This window comes from Sus scrofa, chromosome 1 (assembly GCF_054392235.1).
Source record: "Sus scrofa isolate SSC_HxYL_T2T_F1_AM1 chromosome 1, Sscrofa_HxYL_maternal_Yorkshire_Landrace_v2.0, whole genome shotgun sequence".
Taxonomy (NCBI): Eukaryota; Metazoa; Chordata; class Mammalia; order Artiodactyla; family Suidae; genus Sus; species Sus scrofa.
In genome coordinates, this window is record NC_139383.1 from 190,718,364 (window position 1) to 190,741,717 (window position 23,354).

At 39.6% G+C, this 23,354-nt stretch overlaps 2 protein-coding genes across 8 annotated transcripts in view; both read right to left on the minus strand.

Moving 5' to 3' along the window:
* Positions 1-2,445, minus strand: part of VCPKMT (valosin containing protein lysine methyltransferase) — a 33,473-nt gene extending 31,028 nt beyond the window's left edge. For 3 of the 5 annotated variants that reach the window (XR_014818635.1, XR_014818636.1, XR_014818630.1), the window contains exons 1-4: positions 2,172-2,445; positions 1,975-2,074; positions 1,720-1,792; positions 329-448 (exon numbers count right to left, since the gene is read on the minus strand). Coding sequence is in view for 2 of the 5 variants with exons in the window: in XM_021101519.2 (XP_020957178.1) it covers positions 329-448; positions 1,720-1,792; positions 1,964-2,074; positions 2,172-2,437 (570 nt within the window). In the remaining 3 variants the exon portion in view is untranslated. Of the gene's footprint in view, positions 1-328; positions 449-1,719; positions 1,793-1,963; positions 2,075-2,171 lie in introns of all 5 variants that reach the window. The other 2 variants (XM_084981006.1, XM_021101519.2) reach the window with 2 other exon arrangements.
* Positions 2,446-3,068: 623 nt separating this feature from the next.
* SOS2 (SOS Ras/Rho guanine nucleotide exchange factor 2) overlaps positions 3,069-23,354 on the minus strand; it is a 107,667-nt gene continuing 87,381 nt past the window's right edge. For all 3 annotated transcript variants that reach the window (XM_084980926.1, XM_084980937.1, XM_021101439.2), the window contains 2 exons: positions 6,194-6,303; positions 3,069-4,796 (listed from right to left, as the gene is read on the minus strand). In XM_084980926.1, the coding sequence (XP_084837052.1) occupies positions 4,287-4,796; positions 6,194-6,303 (620 nt within the window). In that variant the 3' untranslated portion in view covers positions 3,069-4,286. The remainder of the gene's footprint in view (positions 4,797-6,193; positions 6,304-23,354) is intronic.

The following is a 23,354-nucleotide window of genomic DNA, read 5'->3' on the forward strand; positions in this document are numbered from 1 at the left end:
TCAGTAATATGTTCCCAAAAGCCAACATCATGTTTAATAAAGAAATCCTGAAAACTTTCTCTGGAAAGACAAAGGTGTGGCCTTATTATTTTACATTGTTTTACAGATACAAGACCAACAAATTAGAAAAGAAAAATAAAAGGTCAGAAAAGGTGAGAAATGGGGAGGGAGGGTTATTAGAACAATGTGCTATGAAGAATCCTCTCATTGGGTTCATACAAACAGTATGAACCCTACTCAAAATTACCACAATATACCTGAACACAAAATCACATATAACCTCTCTGAAGGGTAATCGCTACAAAGATAGAACTAGTAGAATACTCACCTCAAAATACTTTTTCTCAATTTCTGGATTTTTTCCCATTGTTCGTTGTTCGTAACAACATATAATACAAGTATCGGATCCACTGAGATCTTTTAGGGTTTTCACAAGTGGCTCCAAAGACTGCTCAAAAGGAATGTAATATTTATGACTTTTAAAAATTTATATTACTTTAAAAGGGGTAGGGGAAGTGGAGGGGTAATTATAACTCCTCTACAATTTATCCAATTGTATCAATTTCAGTTTTCAGAGAAAGGATGCAAGTGACTGAATTTTGGAGTACCCATGGATAAACAAATGGAATTAACTGTACAGTTTTTTTTTTTTTTTTTTTTGTCTTTGTGCGGCATATAGAGGCTCCCAGGCTGGGAGTCAAATCTGAGCTGTAGCTGCCGACCCACACCACAGCCACAGCAACTCAGGATCTGAGCCTTGTCTGCAACCTACACCACAGCTCCCGGCAACACCAGATCCTTAACTCACTGAGCAAGGCCAGGGATAGAACCTGCATCCTCATGAATACTAGTGGGGTTCGTTAACCACTGAGCCGTGATGGGAACTCCTAATTGCACTCTTAAAAACTGTATTTACTAGAGTTCCCTTTGTGGCTCAGCAGGTTAAGGACCTGATATTGTCTCTGTGAGGATGTGGGTTCAACCCCTGGCCTCACTCAGTAGGTTAAGAATCCGGCATTGTCACAAGCTATGGCGCAGATCAAAGATATGGCTCGGATCTGGCACTGCTGTGCCTGTGGTGTAGGTTGGCAGCTGCATCCCCAGTTTGACTCCTAGCCTGGGAACTTCAATATGGTGCAGGTGGGGCCACTAAAAACAAAACAAAAAATTTTTTCTTTAATTTAACAATCAATAATTTCCCTATAATTCTGACCCTAATTTGAACATAAGTTGGCTCAATGCCCATTACTTAAAAAATGAGTGATGTCTACAATATACACAAACTGATATTTAAAAAAAAATCCTATAAATGTAATAAATTTTGCCACAGAACAATGAATTCTTTACAATACAACTTAACAGTTAAAATCACTAATGTCATATTAAATTTACTTGGAATAGCTAAATAAAAAAAAATAACAATAAAAAATCTTAGCCTTACATAGGAGATCCAAAAGGCAAAATCCTTTAAAAATTTTATAGAAGCCTCTAGTAAAATGCATATAACACTTTTCTCAAAATGCTTCATGGGCCTCTATGTTAAAATCATGAGTGTGTAAGTTGTAGTCCGTGGTGACTTTTATTTTCTCTTTACTGTATCATCAATTACAGAATAAATTTGCATTAAAAGATGTAAAAATGCTTAGACATGTGTGCTTTAGAACCCATGGAAAACGGTGTATGCAACCTCTAAACGAAGAAATTTCACTCATTACTCACCTCTTCGTAGTATATGCAGTCAGCCATCAGTATGTAGTCTGGTGGAGAAGGAAAGTCTTCTATTTCTTCCCCCCTTAAAAATGTCAACCAAATATTTTTCACTGTTGCTTTAATAACTTAAAATATTCTTGTTTTATAAACAAGACCCAGAAAATTCCCTTCGAATTAACCGTACTTACAGTGAAACACAATTTAAAGCAAACTACAAATCGTTATCTAAAAAAAGCTTAAAGGCCATACAAACCATTTCAGTACCTTGGCTTGAATAGAACCAGTGACAAGATGCTTGTTCATATTAATATTCATCTTCAGTAAGTCCTGCAATTCCTCAAGATCGGTGACTATGACATCTGCCCTATAAAATAACATTGATTGAGGTAGAGGCACAAGGTTGGGAAGCCGGTAATGGCGGTTTCTCCAACAAAGCGCCGTCCCTTCCCGCCAGCTCTTACCCGAGGGTAGCAGCCATGAGCCCCACCGCCCCGGTGCCAGAGCCCAGCTCCAGCACCGACCGCTGGCTCAGAGTGTGGGCCCCATCGCCGGAAAACCCGGGCGTTTCCAGGTATTTAGAAAGGACAATGGCAGCGTCCCAAACAACGCAACCCACGCCGCCGGAGCCATACTGCTGCAGTCGTAACACCGTGCCATCTCGCTTCTCCAAAACTCGCACAAAGTTCAGCAGCGTGTCCTCCTCGGATGACTCCAGAGTAGCCGCCATCGCTGCCTGGCAACAAGATGTGGCGCACACAGTGACATCACAACCATGCGCACAGCCCCGCTCCTCGACTGGCTTGGGGCCCCGCTTCTCCTGGCGGAGGTGTTGGCGCCAGAGCGCATGCGCGAAGGCAGAGAGCCCGGAAGGCAAGGCTCCACCAGAGTGCCTACCCCGTGGCCAGGGCTTCCCCTAGGAGCGGAACTGACACGTTCTTGCCAAAATTTCAAGTCTGGCTTCAAGAACTGACAGTTTAGATCAATTTTCCGGACAAAGCTAGTATTATAATCTGCTCTTAAAAAAAAAAAAAAGCCAACCTGAGTATTTTTACCTGGTTGGAGACTGATTCACACAGCATTTGCCGGCCTTAAATCCAGGCAGCTTCCAAGATTCTACCGAGGATAGCTATCATCCTACTAATTTTAAATTTAGGAGGATAAGATTTTCTAACATGCTAATTTTTCATCTGAATGCAGTAACAGTGAAGGTAAAGTTATCCCTCCAAAGTTTACATCACTTGAATTCTTTAGGATTATGGAATTTTAATTGCACAAAATAGGGAAAATAATTTATTTCTACAGAACTCAACAATCTTACCCCCTTGTTCCATATAATGAAAACACATATTTTAAAAGTCTTTAAAAAATTAAGACTTGGGTGATTTATTAATCTTGTTAGAAACTCTGATACAAAGCACAGTAAAAGGCCACTGACCAGTAAATAAACAACGTGGCTTCTGACTACTTTACAACTGCTGCTGTGGCACTGAGAGCAAAACACACTTTTTCATCACTTTGAGGGAAGGAGTCCAAATCAAATGGCAAATAAAAGTTTTACTCACTTTTCTGATTAAAAAGTTTAATAAAGCTTTAAGTATATGCTGGTTTAAATATTACCAATCTAAAAAAATATTTTAAAAAATTTTATTAACACAGGATTTACAGGGAAAGTTATTAGGTTTTCAAGGCAATGCAGTTGGTTCCTAGGCCATAAGAAACTTGTCCTCTGAATTCATGAATTAGTAAAGTAGCAGATTGTATTATAGGCCTTAAGTCACATAAACTTATATACATTATTAGCACTGTCTTTAAATATACAATATAAACAAAACTGTACATATATGGCATATTAACTTTACATCCCAAAACAATAGGCAACTCGTTAGCTAAAGACATCATAGTCTGCAAAAACAAAAAGGCACATCTGTATAAGATATATGCCCTTTTTCCCTCTATGATTGGGTTAGGTAGTCTGTTTACATTTTGACAAAATAATAAACACAGTGCATTCTATTATTTTCATTCTCTTTTTCATTTTTGTCTTCAGCAGCAAATTCTGGCATTTAAGACATGGCATTAAAGAGTTTAAGAACAGTGGGTGTTATTCACAATTTTCCTAAATGTAAAAACTAGATGTAAAAACTAGAAGATGGTCAAAGAGGCTTAAAAAATCAGTATCACTCACCCCCCCCATACGTGTGTAAATTCACTGCCTTAAAAAGTCATCTATTACTCAAATTTGAAAAATTCCACAAATGCACTATCCCCTTTCAGTGCAATCAATTATCACTTTAAACCATATTTTAGCAGAGTCTACAGTGCAAATATAATTTCTTTATACTGGCCTTTTGGCAGCACTGAGGATCTAAGACAAGGCAATGCTACTGATCACCTGAGGATAATGGTAAAGGACTTCTGTATTTTCATTTTTCCAATTTTTAAAAGCTTATTTGATCAGTAGCATTTTTGTAAGAGCATTATTTTTAAAAAGTACTAAAATACTATGCATTTTTGAATAAATTAAAAAAAAACTTTACAAATACCATTCCAGTGTCAATGACTACATATGGCTAAGGTCATTGAGGAGTTTCTGCATTTTCTAGCAAAGGCAGTCTATACAATGGGGGGTGCGAAAGCTCCCGTTTATAAGTCTTTGGTGGCAGTTTTGGTAGGTGAGGGCTTGAATTCTGCCTTGGTGGAATGGGGGGGGCTTGAGGATGAGCGAGATTATTTTGACTAGAACTGAGCACATAGCATCGACGTGGTACTCTTGGAGATGGTGTGCTTGGAGGAGTGTTTGGAGAATTTGGACACATACTAACATCTCTGAACCAGTCTGGATCTCTGTGAAGATGTCCCAGTGGAGGTGGCTGGAGAGTGAATGGACAGTTTATAAAGTGTTCTGGAGGCCGAAGGGGAACCGGTGGAGGGGTATCAGGAAGAGGATCTCTTGGCGGTGGTAGAGGTGGACTAGGCAGAGGTCCGTCAAACACACCAGTAGGAGCAGGAACTCTGGGTTTTACCTTTGGAGGAGGAGGTTGTCTTGGCGGAATAGCAGGGGGGTCATCATCGGATTTCATATTTCCCTCAAAAACAAAAATATTAAATTATACTTCTGTTCTCCTGAAAAATTTGTGAGAAAAAGTCTTAAAAAGATTGAAAAATTCTTGCAAGTTAAATCTAGAAAGTCCAAAATACATTAATCTGGTTTAATGTTCAGATTTATGAATAAATTACTCCCAGCCTCACTCAAGGCTCAGTTTACTATTTTTATATATGAGATGTTTTAATTGAAATCTTAGAACATAAAGCCTCAGATTACCTTGTTTTGCATACACAGTTTATAAGTTTATGTATTTTAATTATAATAATGGGCAAGTGAGTGAAAAGAATACATAGCTTTTTAGACATGAAAGGACATGATATCAAGAGGACTTAATATGTATCCAAATATACCTTATTTGGTATATCAAAAATATCTTAATATACCAAATTCTAGTTTTTGGTCACTGACTTCTACTATCCTCAGTGAGGCTGAAAGTGGGAGTTTTTTAGTTGTTTTTCTTTTTTTCTTTTTATGGCTGTACTCGCAGCATATGGAGGTTACCAGGCTAGGGGTCCAATCAGAGCTGCAGCCACTGGCCTATGCCACATCCATAGCAATGCGGGATTTGAGAGCTGCGTCTGCAACCTATACCACAGCTCATGGCAATGCCGGATCCTTAACCCACTGAGCAAGGCCAGGGATCCAACTCACAACCTCATGGTTCCTAGTCAGGTTTGTTAACCACTGAGCCATGACAGGAACTCCAAAGTGGGAGTTCTTAAAATATGATATGATCCAGGGATCAACAGCATCAGCACTAGAAGGGAACTTGTTACAAATGCAGGAATTCCCATGGTGGCTCAGTGGAAACGAATCCGACTAGTAACCATGAGGCCTCATTCAGTGGGTTAAAGATCTGGCACTGCCATGAGCTGTGGTGTAGGTCACAGACATGGCTCGGATCCTGCACTGCTGTGGCCAGCAGCTGTAGGTCCGATTAGACCCCTAGCCTGGGAACCTCAATATGCTGTAGGTGAGGCCCTAAAAAGCAAAAAAAAAAAAAAGGAAAGAAATGCAAATTCTTGAGCCCCAGATCTACTGAATCTGAAACTCTGGCCATCTGGTTTTAACAAGCCTTTCAGGTACTTCCGGTCAGACTAAAGTTTGGCGAACGCTCTGAATACTAAAATTCTTTCCATCTCTATCAGAAATAAATGGACTTCTGAGTATCTGTGAATCTTCCCAGCTTCTTTTTAAGAAAGAGTATTACGAGGATTAAACAATTATTTAAAGTATTTTTAAAATAAAACCACCTAAATGTTTAAAAACCATAAAGGGTGGCCAAAGTATAATCGACAGACTCTTTATAAGAACAAGCAAGTTCTGAGGATTCACAGCTTTGATTAAGTTAAGGCAAACCTAAGTCCTGTTGACTACCTTGGAATTTGAAGCATCATGATCAAACTTTTTTCGAGGAGGAAGCGGAGGAGGAATCAGTGGCTCTTCACTTAGTTTATGTAAACTACCACATGAACTGAAGAAAGACTCTGGAGGTAAAAAAAGATTAGTTTAACCACAATTCACAAAGCAGTTATAAGACAAAACTTTATTTCAATCTTTGATCAACCAACCTCCACTATGGCCAACCTCTGCTATGGCCTCAGTCAGGCTGTATTGCAGCTGACTATTGGTTTAGCCATCCTCTCCATTAAGCTGAAGGCTTGCTTTTTGAGGGCAGTGTGTACTTATTTTCATGTCTGTAGCATCCAGCACAGTGGTAGTGCATGTTAGGTACTAAGCTAAATGAAGATACACTATTTAATTAAGATCCAAATCTTTTTATAATCTAAAACAGACACAATAAGTATATTTGTCTATATAAACTGTAGTAAATCCCAGAGAAAGATCATTCATAAAGGGAGACCATGCATTTCTGAAGCAGCTATTATTGGATACATTTCTATACAGGTAATAAAACCTTCCATAGGGTAGGGTTGTACCACAGAACTTTTCTCTTTGCAAGTCTGTCACTGATAATATACAACCACATTAAAGGAAATTTACCAAACAATAAAAGCATTAGAGGAGATATCACCCCTAAATATGCCAATCAGACAAAGAATAAGAACTTTTTTTTGGCCACGCCTGAACCTGGAGAACTCCTTTTGATGATGATGAATCCATCCCATATGATTTAGTCAGCCAATTCCAGCAGAGTACTCCAATTCCAGTCAAGTGGACAAAGGACCTCTCACTTTCCTAACATGATCAGATGTTTATTTACCTCTCTTTCATGCATGCAGTCATGTGCTTCATTGAAAAGCTGACCTTACCCCTTAACTCCAGAGATGGGGCCTGATTAGCATTCCCTCAGCCAGAGTAATTGGTTTAGCTATGGGCATATAACCTAATTCAGACTACTGAAATCTGAAAGGAGGTTTGCTAGAAGCTGCTGAAAAGGAAGTTCCTTGCTCTTTCGGAAGTCTGTCAGTCTTTCTCTCTACCTCCCTCTTCTTTCTTACTTGACTGAACAAAGAAGTACATAATCTTTATTACTCCTGCCACCACTCTTACGATCCTGAGGAAACACAGCTTTAGATAAAGCTGATAACCTGGATAAAACAATGAAGAGTCAGAAAGAAACCTGGTCTTTAATATCATGGAACCAATGAATCAACCAGACTTAAAGAAGTCTTCCTCCAGAGTTCCAATTACCTGAGTTAGAATACTTTCTTAGTATTTAAGGCAGACTGAGTTGAGTCTTCTCTTCCTTAACAGAAGCACATACACTTGTGGAAATAGAAAATATCATAATGATAGTGGGACAGCTACAAACATTTCTGAATCTAAGCCTGACTCTACAGTCAGACCACTTAATCATTACATACGTTTCTCCATAGAAGGCACTCAATAACCCTTGTTCAAGTGTGAACTTCAACTTTATTTTTTATTAAATAGCCTTTCTCCACAAGATTATAAAAGTCTTGTGAACATTTAAAATAACTTCAGTATTCCAAACTAGTGAAAGTCATTTTAGCACACAATTTCTGTAATGTTAGGTAGCTGTGTAAGTTACTTTCAATATTTTACCATTCATTCATCCATCCATTCAACAAATATTTATTGGGACTCTGCTATAGTGCCTGCCACTAGTAATATGTAGGAAACAAGAAGCAAAAATTCATGTCGTAATGGAGCTTACATTCTAGGTTGATAAGAAAGAATAAGATAATTAAGGAAAAGCATAACTGCTATAATAAAGGAACAACTATTAGGTAGGAAAGGGGGAATAATTTTAAACAGGGTAATTAGGGAAGACTCACTCAGGTTACCCTGAGCAAGAGCCTGAAGAACGAGGGAGCATGCCATGAGGCCAGATGGGTAAAGAGCACTCTAAGCAGAGGGAATAGCAAGAGCAAAAGTCCTGATGTGGGAGTGTGTTTTGTTCAGGAGGCCAGAGAGCTGAAGCAGAGTGAGTGATGGGAGGGAACAGTAGGTGATGAAGTCTGAAAGATCAAAGGAGGCCAAACTGCATAGCACTTTATGAGTCCTTTTTGAAAGAACTTTGGCTTTTACTCAAAGTTGGTAAGCCACTGGCTTTAAGTATAGGTGCGACAAGTCTAACCTACATACTAAAAAGACCTATCTGCTGCACTGAAAACAGACTGAAGTGTGGAAGGTGGGAGGTCAGGATGCTACTATAATAAGCCAGGTAAATGATTATGGTTGCTCGGACCAGGACGGTAGCAGTTAAGATGGTTAGGTCTTGAATATATTTTGAAGGTAAATAAGACTTGCTCATGGATCACATCTGGGGTAAGAGAAAAAAAAAAGTAGTAAAGGAAAACTCTAATATTTCTGGCCTAAAAAATTAGACAAATATGATTACAACTGAGAAGAAGAGGCAACGGGAGGGACGACTTTAGAGGGGATGATATCCAAATAGAGATAGTGAATAGGTCATTGAATAGATAAGTCTCAAGGTAAAGAAAGAGGTTTAGGGTAGAGAAAAAAACTAGGGGATTATCATCATATAGATGATACAACACTGAATGAGACACCAAGTGAGTGAGAAGAAAAAGATTCAGGGGCTTAGGGCCTTCCAATATTAATAGGTTGGGAAAATGAAGAGGACCCAGCAAGAGAAACTAAGGAGCTAAAAGTAAAGTAGAAAAAAACCAAGAGAGTGGGATGAACAATGTGATCTTCATGTATACATTTTCTTCACAAAAATTTTTTGGCATTTGGTGTTAACAAAGGCAGAAGCTTTGTCTTTGTTGTTTGCCACTGAATCCTTAGTACTTAGCAGAGTAGCTGGTACAAAATAATCAATTTGCTATTGAATGAATAAGACCAAAGGGTGTCAACATATTTTGCTTTGTTATGTTGTTTTTAGATTTCTTTCCAAAAGGATCACACTATACATCAATCTGCAAGGGATAAGTAAGGTACCTTACTTATGAGAGCACCTTTTAACACAGGCTTGCTCATACTTAGATGTAAACTGTCTATTCACGTCCACTGTTAATGGAGTCTTGCTGTTTATCTCCTATGTGAGCACATCTCATACTTAGAGTTTCTTTCAGGTATTCAGAATCTTATACAGTTATTCTCAGTATTTTCTACTAAAATTCAAAATAAAATTTTCTTTATCACATGGCAAGTGTATTTTAATAATAACCGTTCAGAATAATGTCTAGAACTCCTGGTTCTAAAATGACATAGTGGAGGAGGAGGAGCAAGATGGTGGAGGAATAAGAGGTTGCGCTCATCTTCTCCCAAAAACACATCAAAAAAACACATCTACATATAAAATGACTCGTACAGAACATCAACTGAATGCTGGCAGAAGAACTTAAACCTCCAAAAAGGGCAAGAAACTCTTGACATAAATGGGTAGAACAAAAGAAAAAAGAGAGAGAGAGAGAAAAGCGATCAGGACAGGACTAGCATTCCTGAGAGGGAGCAGTGAAGGAGAAAAGGAACCCACATCCTGGGAAGCCACCTAACTGACGGAAAGATCAGCCAAATCAGAGGGACCTTAAAGTCCCCGAGAAAAGTGCAGCAGCTGGACTGAGAATGGCAAAGCAGAATGAGAGCCTCACAGATCATCTGAACCACTGGCCTAGGACCATAGCCTAAGATGCTCAGGTGGCACTGGGCACTGAGATTTAGGCTCTAGAGGTGAGTCCTGGGGAGAGGACTGGGGTTGGCGGTGTGGAGACAACCTAAGGGGCTAAGGAGCAATACACCACGGGTGGGGAAGTGGTGTGCTACTGGCTGGGGAGTAGAATGCCAGAGCAGAGGGAACTCGGGAGAAGGTCCACACCTGCAGGAGAGGAAAGGTGCCATTGCTGGGGAGAGCAAGAGGAGGAGGGGCAGACCGCCATAGGAAACTTCCTGCACCCAAGTGTGTGTGAGTGCACGTGCCGGAGGGATCTCAGAAGGTAGGGCAGCTCTGGCACAGGCTATGGGCGGCGAGAAGCCTCTTGCTCATTTATGGGAGACCAGGCACTACTTGAGCAGGGCACTGATGGCCAGGCACCTCTTGTGTGGGCTAAGGGCATCAGGGGGCTAAGTGCGACATGATGCCTCTTGATGATCTAAAGGCGGCAGGGACAAACTTCAGGAGTCGGCTCAAAGGCCAGAGGGAGGCGTGGCTTGCCACCACTGCAGGCCTGTCACCTCAGGGGTTGGCAAAAAAGAAAAAAAGAGGGCACTGCAACAAGCACCATACGATGTTGCTCTCACTCTCCTGGGAACACACCCGCCCTGCAGCTGCCACTGCCAAACGCTCTGGGTGGTGCCCAAATACTTGGTCACTGGACCCTACAACTAGGAGCAGCTGGTGCAACACCTCCTGTGGGGGCTAAGCAGGACGAGGTCCTTCTTGCATGGTCTACAGGAGGCGGGGGCAAACCACTGCAGTTATCTCTGGCTCCAGAGGTGGGAGTGGCTTGCTACCACTAGGGGTCCGTGAACAGACATCACTTGCAGCACCATTCACCTCAAGGGCACCAAAGAGGAGGGCATTGTGACCAAACACCTCCTGTTGATGCACTCAAACCCCTGGGAACATACCCTCCCTGCTGTTGCCACTGTCAAATACTATGGGCAGTACCCAAATGCCTGATCTCTGTCACTTTCCAGGATCCTGCAGCTAAGAGCAGCCTATGCAGCACCTTCTATGTGGGCTAAGTAAGATGGATTGCTTCATGCAAGGTCTACAGGTGGTGGGGGCAAACCACTACAGTTATCACTGACTCCAGGGAGTCATGGCCCGCTACCAACAGGGGTCCCTGGACAGGCACCACCTGCAGTTCTAATCACCTCAGAGGAGGGCACTGCAATTGAATACAAGCTGTTGTTGCTCTCACTCCCCTGGGAACTCAAACACCCTGCTGCTGCTACTGCCAAATGCTCTGGTCCTCGTAGATCTGCCTAGAGCTCATTACCACTTCCCAGGGCTCTGCAACTAGGAGTTGCCTATGCCAACTTCCTGAAGGTCCTTGTTGCTGGTAAGAGCCCAATGACCAGGCACTGACTGTTGGCCCTACCCATTGCCTCCTTCTCCTGAAAACACACTGAACATCCTGGGGATAACAGCCTGCTCACACCAAAGAAAGAGACAGCAAATATTCAAACTCCCACACCAAAAATAAATAGTAACACCCCCCAAAATACAAAGGGGTGCTCTTGCATAGAAGTAGCCTTACAAGACTACAGTTTGGCTTCCCCGAACTCACAGAAAAACACGAGCAAGATGAAGAAGCTCAGAAACCATTCCCAGTTAAAGGAACAGGAAAATTCACCTAAAGTAGTCAACAATGAAACAGACCTCTGCATCCTGAAAGACATTGAATTCAAAAGGGCGACAGTGAAAATACAGAAGGAATTAAGGCCGAATATCAAGGACTTAAGAGAGGATATGAATAGTAGTGCAGATTCCTTTAGAAAAAATAAGAAAATATAAGGAGGAGCCAAGAAAAACTAGAAAATTAATTTGCAGAGATGCAAACAAAGCTAAAGGCAATAAAGAGCAGAAGGAATAATGCAGAGAAATGAATTAGTGACGTGGAAGATAGAAAAATAGAAAACACCCAATCAGGACAGCAGACAGAAAACCAAATGAAAAAGCATGAAAGCAATATAAGAGATCTATGGGATAATATAAAACAGGCCAATATACGCACAATAGGAGTTCCAGAAGGAGAAGAAAAAGAAAAGGGGATAGAAAATATATTTGAAGAAAATATGGCTGAAAACTTTCCAAATCTAAAGGAAACTGATATCAGGATACAGGAAGCAGAGAGGGCCCCAAACAAGTTGAACCCAAACAGGCCCACACCAAGACATAATAAGAATGGCAAAAGTTACAAAGAGGATTCTAAAGGGAGCAAGAGAAAAGCAAAGCGTTAATTATAAGGGAACCCCCATATAGCTATCAGCTGATTTCTCTACAGAAACACTACAGGCCAGAGGGGAGTGGCAAGATATATTCAAAGTGCTGAAAGGAAAAAAATCTGTGGCCTAGAATACTCTATCCAGCAAGAATATCATTCAAAATAGAAGGGGAAATAAAGAATTTCTCCAACAAACAAAAGCTAAAAGAGTACAGCAACACTAAACCCATTCTAAAAGAAATACTGAAAGGGCTTCTCTAAACAAACAAACAAACAAACAAAAAACCAAAGAATTAGGATGGAGGAAACCACAAATGGAAAACAATCACTTAAATAAGGCAGCATGCAGATCTAAACATGAAGATATTTAAAAAAAAAATACATCAAAATCATAGAATGTGGGGAAGGAAAGTAAGATAATATAGACTCTTTTTTTTTTTTTCTTTAAATAATGTGTTTGAGCCTATATGACTATCAGGCTAAAGCAAGCAGATACAGGAAGGGGTTAACATACTTAAAAATCAGGACAACCACAAATCAAAACCAAACATTACATTCACAATAACTAAAAAGTACTCAAGCATAAAATAAATGGAAATCATCCAACCGAAAAATGAAGAGAAACACAGAATCAACTGGAAAACAAGGTTTAAAATGGCAATAAATACATATCTATCAATAATCACCTTAAATGTCAATGGACTAAATGCTCCAATCAAAAGACACAGAGTGGCAGACTGGATAAAGAAGGAAAAACCTTCAACCTGCTGCCTACAAGAGACTCACCTTAGGGCAAAGGACACATATAGATTGAAAGTGAGGGGATGGGAAAAGATATTTCATGCCAATGGACAAGACAGGAAAGAAGGAGTTGCAATACTCATTATCACACAAAATAGGCTGTAAAATGAAGGCCATAAAGAAAGACAAAGAAGGACACTATTTAATGGTTAAAGGATCCATTCAAGAAGAGGATATTACAGTCATCAATATATAGGCCCCTAATATAGGAGCACTCAGAAACCTACAATAAATACTAACACACGTAAAAGGAGAAATTGATGAGAATACAATCATAGTGGGAGACTTAACACCCCATGCACATCAATGGACAGATCCTCTAGATAGAAAATCAGTAAAGCAACAGAGATCTTAAAGGACACAACAGAAACGTTAGACTTAATCGACATTTTCAGGACATTACATCCAAAAAAGTCAGAATATACAGTCTTCTCAAGTGCACATGGAACATTCTCAGGGATCAATCACATACTGGGGCACAAAGCTAACCTCAACAAATTGAAGAATATAGAAATTATGCCAAGTATCTTCTCTGACCACAATGGCATGAAACTAGAAATCAACCACAGGAAAAGAACTGAGGAAAAACTTACTGCATAGAGACTAAACAACATGCTACTAAAAAACCCAACAGGTCAATGAGGAAATCAAGAAACAAATTAAAAAAATGCCTCGAGACAAATGATAATGAAGACACAACCACTCAAAATCTATGGGAAGCCACAAAGGCGGTGCTCAGAGGGAAATTCATAGCAAGACAGCCCTTCTTCAAAAAAGAAGAAAAATCACAAACAACAACTTAACCCACCACCAAAATGAATTAGAAAAAGAAAAACAAACAAAACCTAAAGTCAGCAGAAGGAAGGAAATCATAAAGATCAGAGAGGAAATCAATAAATTAGAGATTCAAAAAACAATAGAAAAAAAATCAGTAAAACCAAGAGCTGGTTCTTTGAAAAGGTAAACAAAGTTGACAAACCTCTGGCTAGACTCACACCAAGAAGAGGAGAGGAAAAAACCCAAATAAACAAAATAAGAAATGAAAAAGGAGAAGTCACAATGGATACTACAGAAACACTAAAAACCATGAGAGACTATTACAAACAACTGAATGCCAACAAATTTGACAACCTAGAAGAAATGGACAACTTTCTAGAGACTTACAGCCTGCCAAAACTGAATCGAGAAGAAACAGATCAACTGAACAGACCAATCACTAGAAATGAAATTGAATATGTCATAAAAACACTTCATGCAAATAAAAGTCCAGGACCAGATGGCTTCACAGGTGAATTCTACCAAACATACAAAGAGGAACTTATACCCATCCTCCTTAAACTTTTCCAAAAGGTGGAAGAAGAAGGAACACTCCCAAAGACATTCTGTGACACCACCATCACTCTAATTCCAAAACCAGACAAAGATACCTCCAAAAAAGAAAACTATAGGCCAATATCTTTGATGAGTATAGACGCAAAAATTCTCAACAAATTTTAGCCAACCGAATCCAACAACATATAAAAAAGATCAGACACCACGACCAAGTGGGCTTCTTCCCAGGTTCAGAAGGATAGTTCAACATATGCAAATCAATCAACATCATACACCACATTAACAAAAGAAAAGTCAAAAACCACATGGTCATCTCAATAGATGCAGAAAAAGCATTTGACTAAGTCCAACATCCATTCATGATAAAAACTCTTACCAAAGTGGGTAGAGAGGGAACATACCCTAATGTAATAAACGCCCATTTACAACAAACCCACAGCAAATGTAAAACTCAATGGAGAAAAGCTGAAAGCCTTCCCACTAAAATCTGGAACAAGACAAGGATGCCCACTCTCACCACTGTTATTCAACATAAGTATTTGAAGTCCTAGCCACAGCAATTAGAAAAACGAAAGAAATAAAAGGCACCCACATAGGAAGAGAAGACGTAAAACTGTCACTGTAAGCAGATGACATGATACTACATATAGAAAACCCTAAGGACTCAACCCAAAGACACTTGAAGTGATCAACAAACTCAGCAAAGTAGCAGGATATAAGATTAACATTCAGAAATCAGTCACGTTTCTGTATACTAACAGTGAAATATTAGAAAAGGAATACGAAAATACAATACCTTTTAAAATTGCACCCCCCAACAATCAAATACTTGGGAATACACCTGACCAAGGAGGTAAAAGACTTAAATGTTGAGAACTAAGAAACATTCATCAAGGAAATTAAAGAAGATATAAAGAAATGGAAAGATGAGAAAAAAGAATGTATACATATAAGTGTAACTAGGTCACCATGCTTCACCGTAGAAAATCGACAGAACATAGTAAACCAGCTACAATGGAAAAAAATAAAAATCATTATATTAAAAATAAAAAAAATTAAATTTAAATTTAAAAAAGAAATGGAAAGATATTCCATGCTACTGGGTGGGAAAAGTTAGTATTATGAAAATGGCCGTACTACCCAAAGCAATCAACAGATTCAATGCAATCCCTATCAAATTACCCATGACATTTTTCACAGAAATAGAAGGAACAACCCAAAAACTTATATGGAACCACGAAAGACCCAGAATTGCCAAAGCAATTCTGAGGAACAAAAACCAAGCAGGAGGCAAACCCTCCCAGACCTCAGGCAATATTACAAAGCTGCACTAATCAAGATAGTGTGCTACTGGCACCAAAACAGACATACAGACCAATGAAACAGAATAAATAACCCAGAAATAAACCCAAATACCCATGGTCAATTAATCTTTGATAAAGGAGGCAAGAACATAAAATGGGAAAAAGACAGTCTTTTCAGCAGGTGCAAATCAATGAAACTAGAACACATCCTCACACCATGCACAAACATAAACTCAAAATGGCTGAAAGACTTAAATATAAGACAACAAACCATCAAACTCCTGGAAGAGAGCATAGGCAAAACATTCTCTGACATCAACCTTACAAATGCTTGCTCAGGTCAGTCTCCCAAAGCAACAGAAATGAAAGCATAAATAAACCAATGGGACCTTATCAAACTGACAAGTTTTTGTACAGCAAAGGAAACCAAAAACAAAAAGATAACACACAGAATGGGAGAAAATAGTTTCAAACGATACAACGGACAAGGGCTTAATCTCTAAAACATACAAACAACTTAGACAACTCAACAGCAAAAAAAGCCAACAACCCAATGGAAAAATGGGCAAAAGACCTGAATAGACATTTCTCCAAGGAACATATACAGATGGCTAACAAGCACTTGAAACAATGCTCAACATCCCTGATGATTAGAGAAATGCAAATCAAAATTACCATGAGATACTACCTCACACCAGTCAGAATGGCCATCATTAATAAATCCACAAATAACAAATGCTGTAGGGGGTGTGGAGAAAAGGGAACCCTCCTGCACTGTTGGTGGGAATGCAAGCTGGTACAACCACTACGGAGAACAGTATGGAGGTACCTTAGAAAACTACACATAGAACTACCATATGACCCAACAATCCCACTCTTGGACATATATCTGGACAAAACTTTCCTTGAAAAAGACATATGCACCCTCATGTTCACTGTAGCACTATTCACAATAGCCAAGACACGGAAACAACCTAAATGTCTATCAACAGATAATTGGATTAGGAAGAGGTGGTGTATATACACAATGGACTACTACTCAGCCATTAAAAAGAACAAAATAATGCCATTTGGAGCCACCTGGATGGAACTAGAGACTCTCATACTGAGTGAAGTAAGTCAGAAAGAGAAAAACAGATACCATATGATATCCCTTATCTCTGGAATATAATACATGGCACAAATGAACTTTTCCACAGAAAAGAAAATCATAGACTTGGAGAATTGACTTGTGGTTGCCAAGGGGGAGAGGAAGGGAGTGGGATGGATTGGGAGCTTGGGATTAATAGAGGCAGACTATTGCCTTTGGAATGGATAAGCAATGAGATCCTGCTGTGTAGCACTGGGAACTATGTCTAGTCACTTATGATGGAGCATGATAATGTGAGAAGAAAGAATCTATACATGTATGTGTAACTGGGTCCCCTTGCTGTACAGCAGAAAATTGACAGAACACTGCAAACCAGGTATAATGGAAAAAAAAAAATCATTATATTTTCTAAAAAATTTAAAAAAACCTAAAAATAAAACGACATAGTGTTACGGGTTGAATTTTGTACGTCCCCTCTCCCCGCAACAAATCCTAACCCCAGTACTTATAAATGTGACTGTATTTGGAAATACAGTCTTTATAGATATGTAATCAAGTTAGGATGAAAGTGAGCCCTAATTCTGTATGATTGGGTCTTTAATAAAACAGAAGAGACAATGAGATACAAGAATAAGATGATCATGTGACAATAAAGGCAGAGATCAAAGTGATATATCTACAAACCAAAGGATGCCACAGATTGCCAGTAAATGCCAGAAGCCAGAAGAGGCAAGGAAAGATTCTATCTTACACACTGCTGAGGGAGTATGGCCCTGCCAATACCTTGATTTAGGGCTTCCAGCCACGAGAACTAGACTTTAAGCCACTCAGTTTGTGGTGCTTTGTTACAGAAACACTAGGAACTAACATATATAACAAAAATATTTCCACTGCTAAACAACAAGGGAAGTAAGAAACATACACAAACTTCAGTGAAGCCAGGAAATATCTGAATCCCAAAGCTTTAATACATGAATGTGGACTACAAGGTACATGAAGGAGACAAATGGAGGAAGATGAAGCCCAAATGTCTACAGTCAGTGGGGCCAACAAACAGCAGCATATTTACCCCCATAGAACCAAAAGAGGGATCAGGAATTAAAGGCACTTGGACAGTGGAAGGCATTGGTATGAAAAGGTAAGACATGATTAAGTCTATATAAGGGGCAAGTAGAACCCAAATCCATATTCTCTACTTAGGCCAGGAAACCACCATGTTTCTACCACTGCAGAAAGCTGGGGTTTTTATTCTCTGGACAATTGAAATTTTAGACTTGGGAATACTTGTTTGTGTTGAAAACACAGATTTTCAACTAAATGCAGACACCTCTCAGGCAGAAGATCCAGAGATCTTTCTTTGGAGAAACTAAATACTCTTAGAGAAAAGGTCTCATAGATTCTGACATTTGGGGATTACCTAAGTAAAAAAATTCTCATCACTGTATTACTCTACAGTGAAATGCACAAGTCAACAAGCTCTGCCCATGTATAGCACTTCCCATCAGTTTATACTGCCTCGCTCTAAAATATGAACAGAAAGCTAAGAATACCAAACAAGAAAGGAAGGCCTCCAATATGGAAGACAACAGACCATAACTAATAGAGAAAAGAAACTCAGAGAAGAAACAATACCAGAAACAAATTGTTTGTTTTTTTTTTAGGGCCGCACCCGTGGCATGTGGAAGTTTCCAGGCTAGGGATCCAATGGCAGCTGCAGCTGCTGGCCTACACCACAGCCACAGCAACATGAAATCCCAGCCGAGATTTCAACCTGTACTATAGCATGGCAACGTCAGATGCTTAACCCACTGGGTGGGGCCAGGGATCAAACCCACATCTTCGTGGATATTAGTTGGATTTGTTTCCGCTGAGCCATGACAGGAACTCCCCAGGAACAACATTTTTTCACAAACTGAAAAAGGGACTTTTTCTAGTTACCATCGTGGCCCAGCGGAAACGAATCCAACTAGGAAGCATCAAGTTGTGGGTTCGATCCCTGCCCTCGCTCAGCGGGTTAAGAATCTGGCGTTGCAGTGAGCTGTGGTGTAGGTCACAGATGCTGCTCAGATCTGGCATTACTGTGGCTGTGGGCTGTGGTGCAGGCTGGCAACTGCAGCTCCAATTTAACTCCTAGCCTTGGAACCTCCATGTGCCGCAGGTGTGGCCCTAAAAAGACAAAAGACAAAAAACAAACAAATAAACAAAAAACACCAAAAAACTGAAAAATGACACCAGAATAGGATGATATAATAACAGCATGGAGTTTCCTGCTGGCTCAACAGGTTAAGGATCTGGTGCTATCGCTATTGTAGTCTTCTAGAAATCTCCCAGAAAACAGAACAAAGAGATGGACAATAGGAGATAAGAAACAGACGATTAATCTAGGATGTACAGTAAGGAAAAGAAGCTCCAAAAAGGAAATCGGAGAAAATGGCAAGGAAGAAATTATTAACAAAACAATACAGGAACAATTTCTAGAAATTAAAGATGTGAATCTCTAAATATAAAAGGTTCATTAAGGAGTTTCCACTGTGGTGCAGTGGGTTAAGAATCTGACTGCAGTGGCTCAAGTCACTGCAAAGGTGTAGGTTCAATCCCCAGCCCAGTGAAGTGAGTTAAGGAACTGGCATTGCCTAGCCATGGCACAGGTCACAGCTGCAGAGCAGGTTGCGGCTGTAGCTTGGATTTGATCCCTAGTCTAGGAACTTCCATATGCCATGGGGCCAGCCATTAAATACATACATAAATACATACATACATAGTTCATTAAATAGGCAACAAAATGAAAAAAGACCCACATCAAAGTAGATCATTGTGAATATATATAGATCATTACAAATAAAGAAAAGATCCTAAAAGTTCCTTGAATATAATGTGGCAGAGACTTCTGTCCTCCAGCACACCCTTCTCTTTCTTCTTTTAGTAAGAGAATGCCATGAATTTTAGCAAGACAAAAAGGCCTCCCTTGTAGCAGTGCCCATGTGACTAAGTTTTACCCAATGGGATGAGAGCAAGAGTGATATGCACAACTCCCAGATCAAGTTTTTTTTAACAAAACTCCTTGCCCTCCATGTTCCTGATGGAAGGAAAAGGGTAATAACTTGAATCAGTTGCTTAAGACTCAGAGATGGAACTCACGTTTTGAGCATCCTGGATTGCCCTGCTAGCTTATAAAGCAGACTTGTCTACTTGCCCTGGCTATTCTGAGAAATAACCTTCTATTTCATTTAAGGCACTGTATTTTTGGGTCCCTTTACTACAGTAAGTAAACTCCAGTTTTCAAAAAAAGAGGATTAAGAATGTACGATTATACATATGATCCAGCAATCCCACTCCTGGGCATATATGTGGACAAAACAGTGATTCAAAGGGGCATATGTACCCCAATATTCACTGCAGTATTATTCACAACAGTCAAGACTTGGCAACGACCTAAATGTCCATTAATATGAACAGATTACATATACACAATGAATACTACTCAGCCATAAAAAAGAACAAAATAATGCCATCTGCAGCAACATGAATTCAACCAGAGATTCTCATACTAAGTGAAATAAATCAAGGAGAAAGATAACTACCATATGATATCACTTACGTGTGGAATCTAAAATATGGCACAAATGAACCCATCTGCAGAACAGAAACAGACTCACAGATACAGAGAACTGATTTGTGGTGGCTAAGGGGGAGAAAGGGAGGGACAGGGCTAAACAGAGTTTGAGGGTAGTAAATACAAACTATTTTATTTGGAATGGATAGGCAACGAGGTCCTGCTGTATAGCACAGGGAACTATATCCAATCTCCTAATATAAATCATAATGGAAAGGAATTTTTTTAAAAGTATACATATGTATAACTACGTCACACTGCTGTACAGCAAAAATTAGCACAATGATATAAATCTACTATAACTTTTTCTTCTTTTTAGGGCTGCACCTGCGGCATATGGAAGTTCCCTAGTCTGAGAATGAATCTGAGCCACAGCTGTGACTTACACCTGTGGCAACATCAGGTCCTTTAACCCACTACACGGGCCAGGGATCAAAATGGCAGCTCCACAGCAACTTGAGTCGCTGCAGTCAGATTCTTAACCCATTGTGCCCAAGAGAGAACTCCTATAATCTGAAAAAATAATTTAAAAAAGAATGTAAGGTTATTGACAAAAGGATTTTTGTCTATTTTGTTCAGTGCCATTTCTCTCATACCTATAACAGTGCCTGCATATAATAGGCATTTAAAATTATGCACGAACAGTTTATGAGTGAATGGTATCAGACTTTTTTTTTTTTTTTTTTTTTTTTTTGCCCTTATAGAGGATCCCAGGCTAGGGGTCAAATGAGAGCTGCAGATGCCAGCCTACACCACAGCCACAGCAACTCCAGATCCGAGCCACATCTGTGACCTACACCATAGCTCATGGCAATGCTGGATCCTTAACCACTGAGCAAGGCAAGGGATCAAATCTGCATCCTCACGGATACTAGTCATGTTCATTACTGCTGAGCCACGACGAGAACTCTGGTATCAGATTTCTAAACAGGAAGTATGGAAGGTAGAAGATGGCAGGAAAATGCCTTAAAGATTCTGAGTGAAAATGATTTAATATTCTATATCCAGCCAAACTATTAATAATTAAATGTGTAATTACAGTTTCAGAAATGTAAGAACTTAAAAACTTATATTCTATGTATCCTTTCTCAAGTAGCTACCGGAGGATGTACCTACCAAAATAAGGATCCAACACGAGAGAGAGAGATGAAGGGAATTTCTGGGATGACAACAAAAGAAAGTTCAAGGATTTCAGCTGGGTCAGAGGACAGGATAGCAACCAGTCCTAACTGGAGCAGGATGATAACACAGTATCAGCAAGGAAGTTTCCAAGTTAAAAAGCAAAAAAAAAAAAAATTCCTGCTAGCAGTTCCTGCTATGGGGCAATGGGATCATTGGCATCTCTGCAGCACCAAGATGAAGGTTTGATCCCTAGCCCACACAGTGGGTTAAAGGATCCGACACTGCCACAGCTGTGATGTAGGTTGCAACTGTATCTCAGATCTGATCCCTGGCCTGAGATCTCCATATGCTGAGGGGCATCCAAAAAAGAAAAAAAAAAAAAAAAAAATCTTGAAAACTTCCTTAAATGGTCTGACTTAATGGAAAACTGTGCTGTAAGAGGATGTGGAAGGACTTAGCAACAGAGGTTTAAAAAAAACTAACAAACAAAAATCCTAACGATTAATGAAGCTACTCTTAACTTCAGGAAACACAGCTGTATAAGAAATGAAGCATCATCATAATATACACTCTTTGACTGAGCAATGAATAATATTTTCCCCAAATGTGGTAAATATACTAAAGAGTGAAATACACATATACCACAGAAAGAAACAGGTAAATACTGCCTAAAATAAATGATTCAAGAGAAAGAGAAATATAAAAACATAATTTAAAAATGTGGAAGTATCACTGGAGAACAGGAAAAGTGGTGAGGAGACACGGGGTAGAAAACTCCTCTGTTAATTTCAAGTTTTTAGCAGTATTTGCCTTTTCAACACATATATCATCATGATAAACATTTTAAAATTAAAGAATTAAATATTTAGGAGTTCCCCTTGTGGCTCAGTGGTAATGAACCTGACTAGTATCCACGAGGATGCAGGTTTGATCCCTGGCCCTGCTCAGTGGGTAAAGCATCTGGCGTCACCATGAGCTGCGGTGTAGGTCTCAGATGTGGCTTGAATCTTGTATTGCTGTGGCTGTGGCATGGGCTGACAGCTGTAGCTCTGATTTGACCCCTTGCCTGGGAACTTCCATGTGCCTTGGGTGTGGCCCTAAAAAGGAAAAAAAAAAGAATTAAATATTTAAAAGAATAAACTTACTTTTCTCACAAAACAGGCACTCTCTTGATACTATCTAAATGATACACATTTTACTATGATAGAAGCAGAAGTTCTCCATGGGAATTATTCCTGAAGCTGCTGTGTCCCTTTGGGTTATTTTGTTTTAGATAAATGACCACAGGAAAAGAGGCGACAGTATTTTTTTTTTTTTTTTTTTCTGCTTTTTAGGGCCGCACCCACGGCACATGGAGGTTCCCAGGCTAGGGGTCGAATCATATCTACATCTGCCAGCCTACACCACAGCCACAGCAACACCAGACCCAAGCAGAGTTTTCGATCCACACCACTGCTCATGGCAATGCCGGATCCCCGACCCACTGAGCAGGGCAAGGGATTGAATTCACATCCTCATGGATACTAGCGGGATTTGTTTCCACTGTGCTACAATGGGAACTCTGAGGTGACGGTATTTATGTCATGATATAATTAAGAATGGCAGATAGTTAAAAGCAGAAATGCTGCTTTAATCTAAAAGGCTCATGAAAAGAAATAAGTAATCAAGGCTATCTTGGGAAATTGATTAACATAGTATTATCCATTCAGGAAAATGAATCAGAAGTAGTGGGGAAAAGGAGAGGCAACTGCTATGAAATCGCTGCTCATTCAGTATGCTAGGTGCTCTACATACTTGTCTCATTTGATTCTTAAATTAAGAGATGCTAAGGAATTTGTTCAATGTCATACAACCCCTGGAACATAGATAGGTTAGAAAATAATGAAAACAAACTACAGTAGAGTTTAAACAGTACCTAGTTGTAAGCAAATAA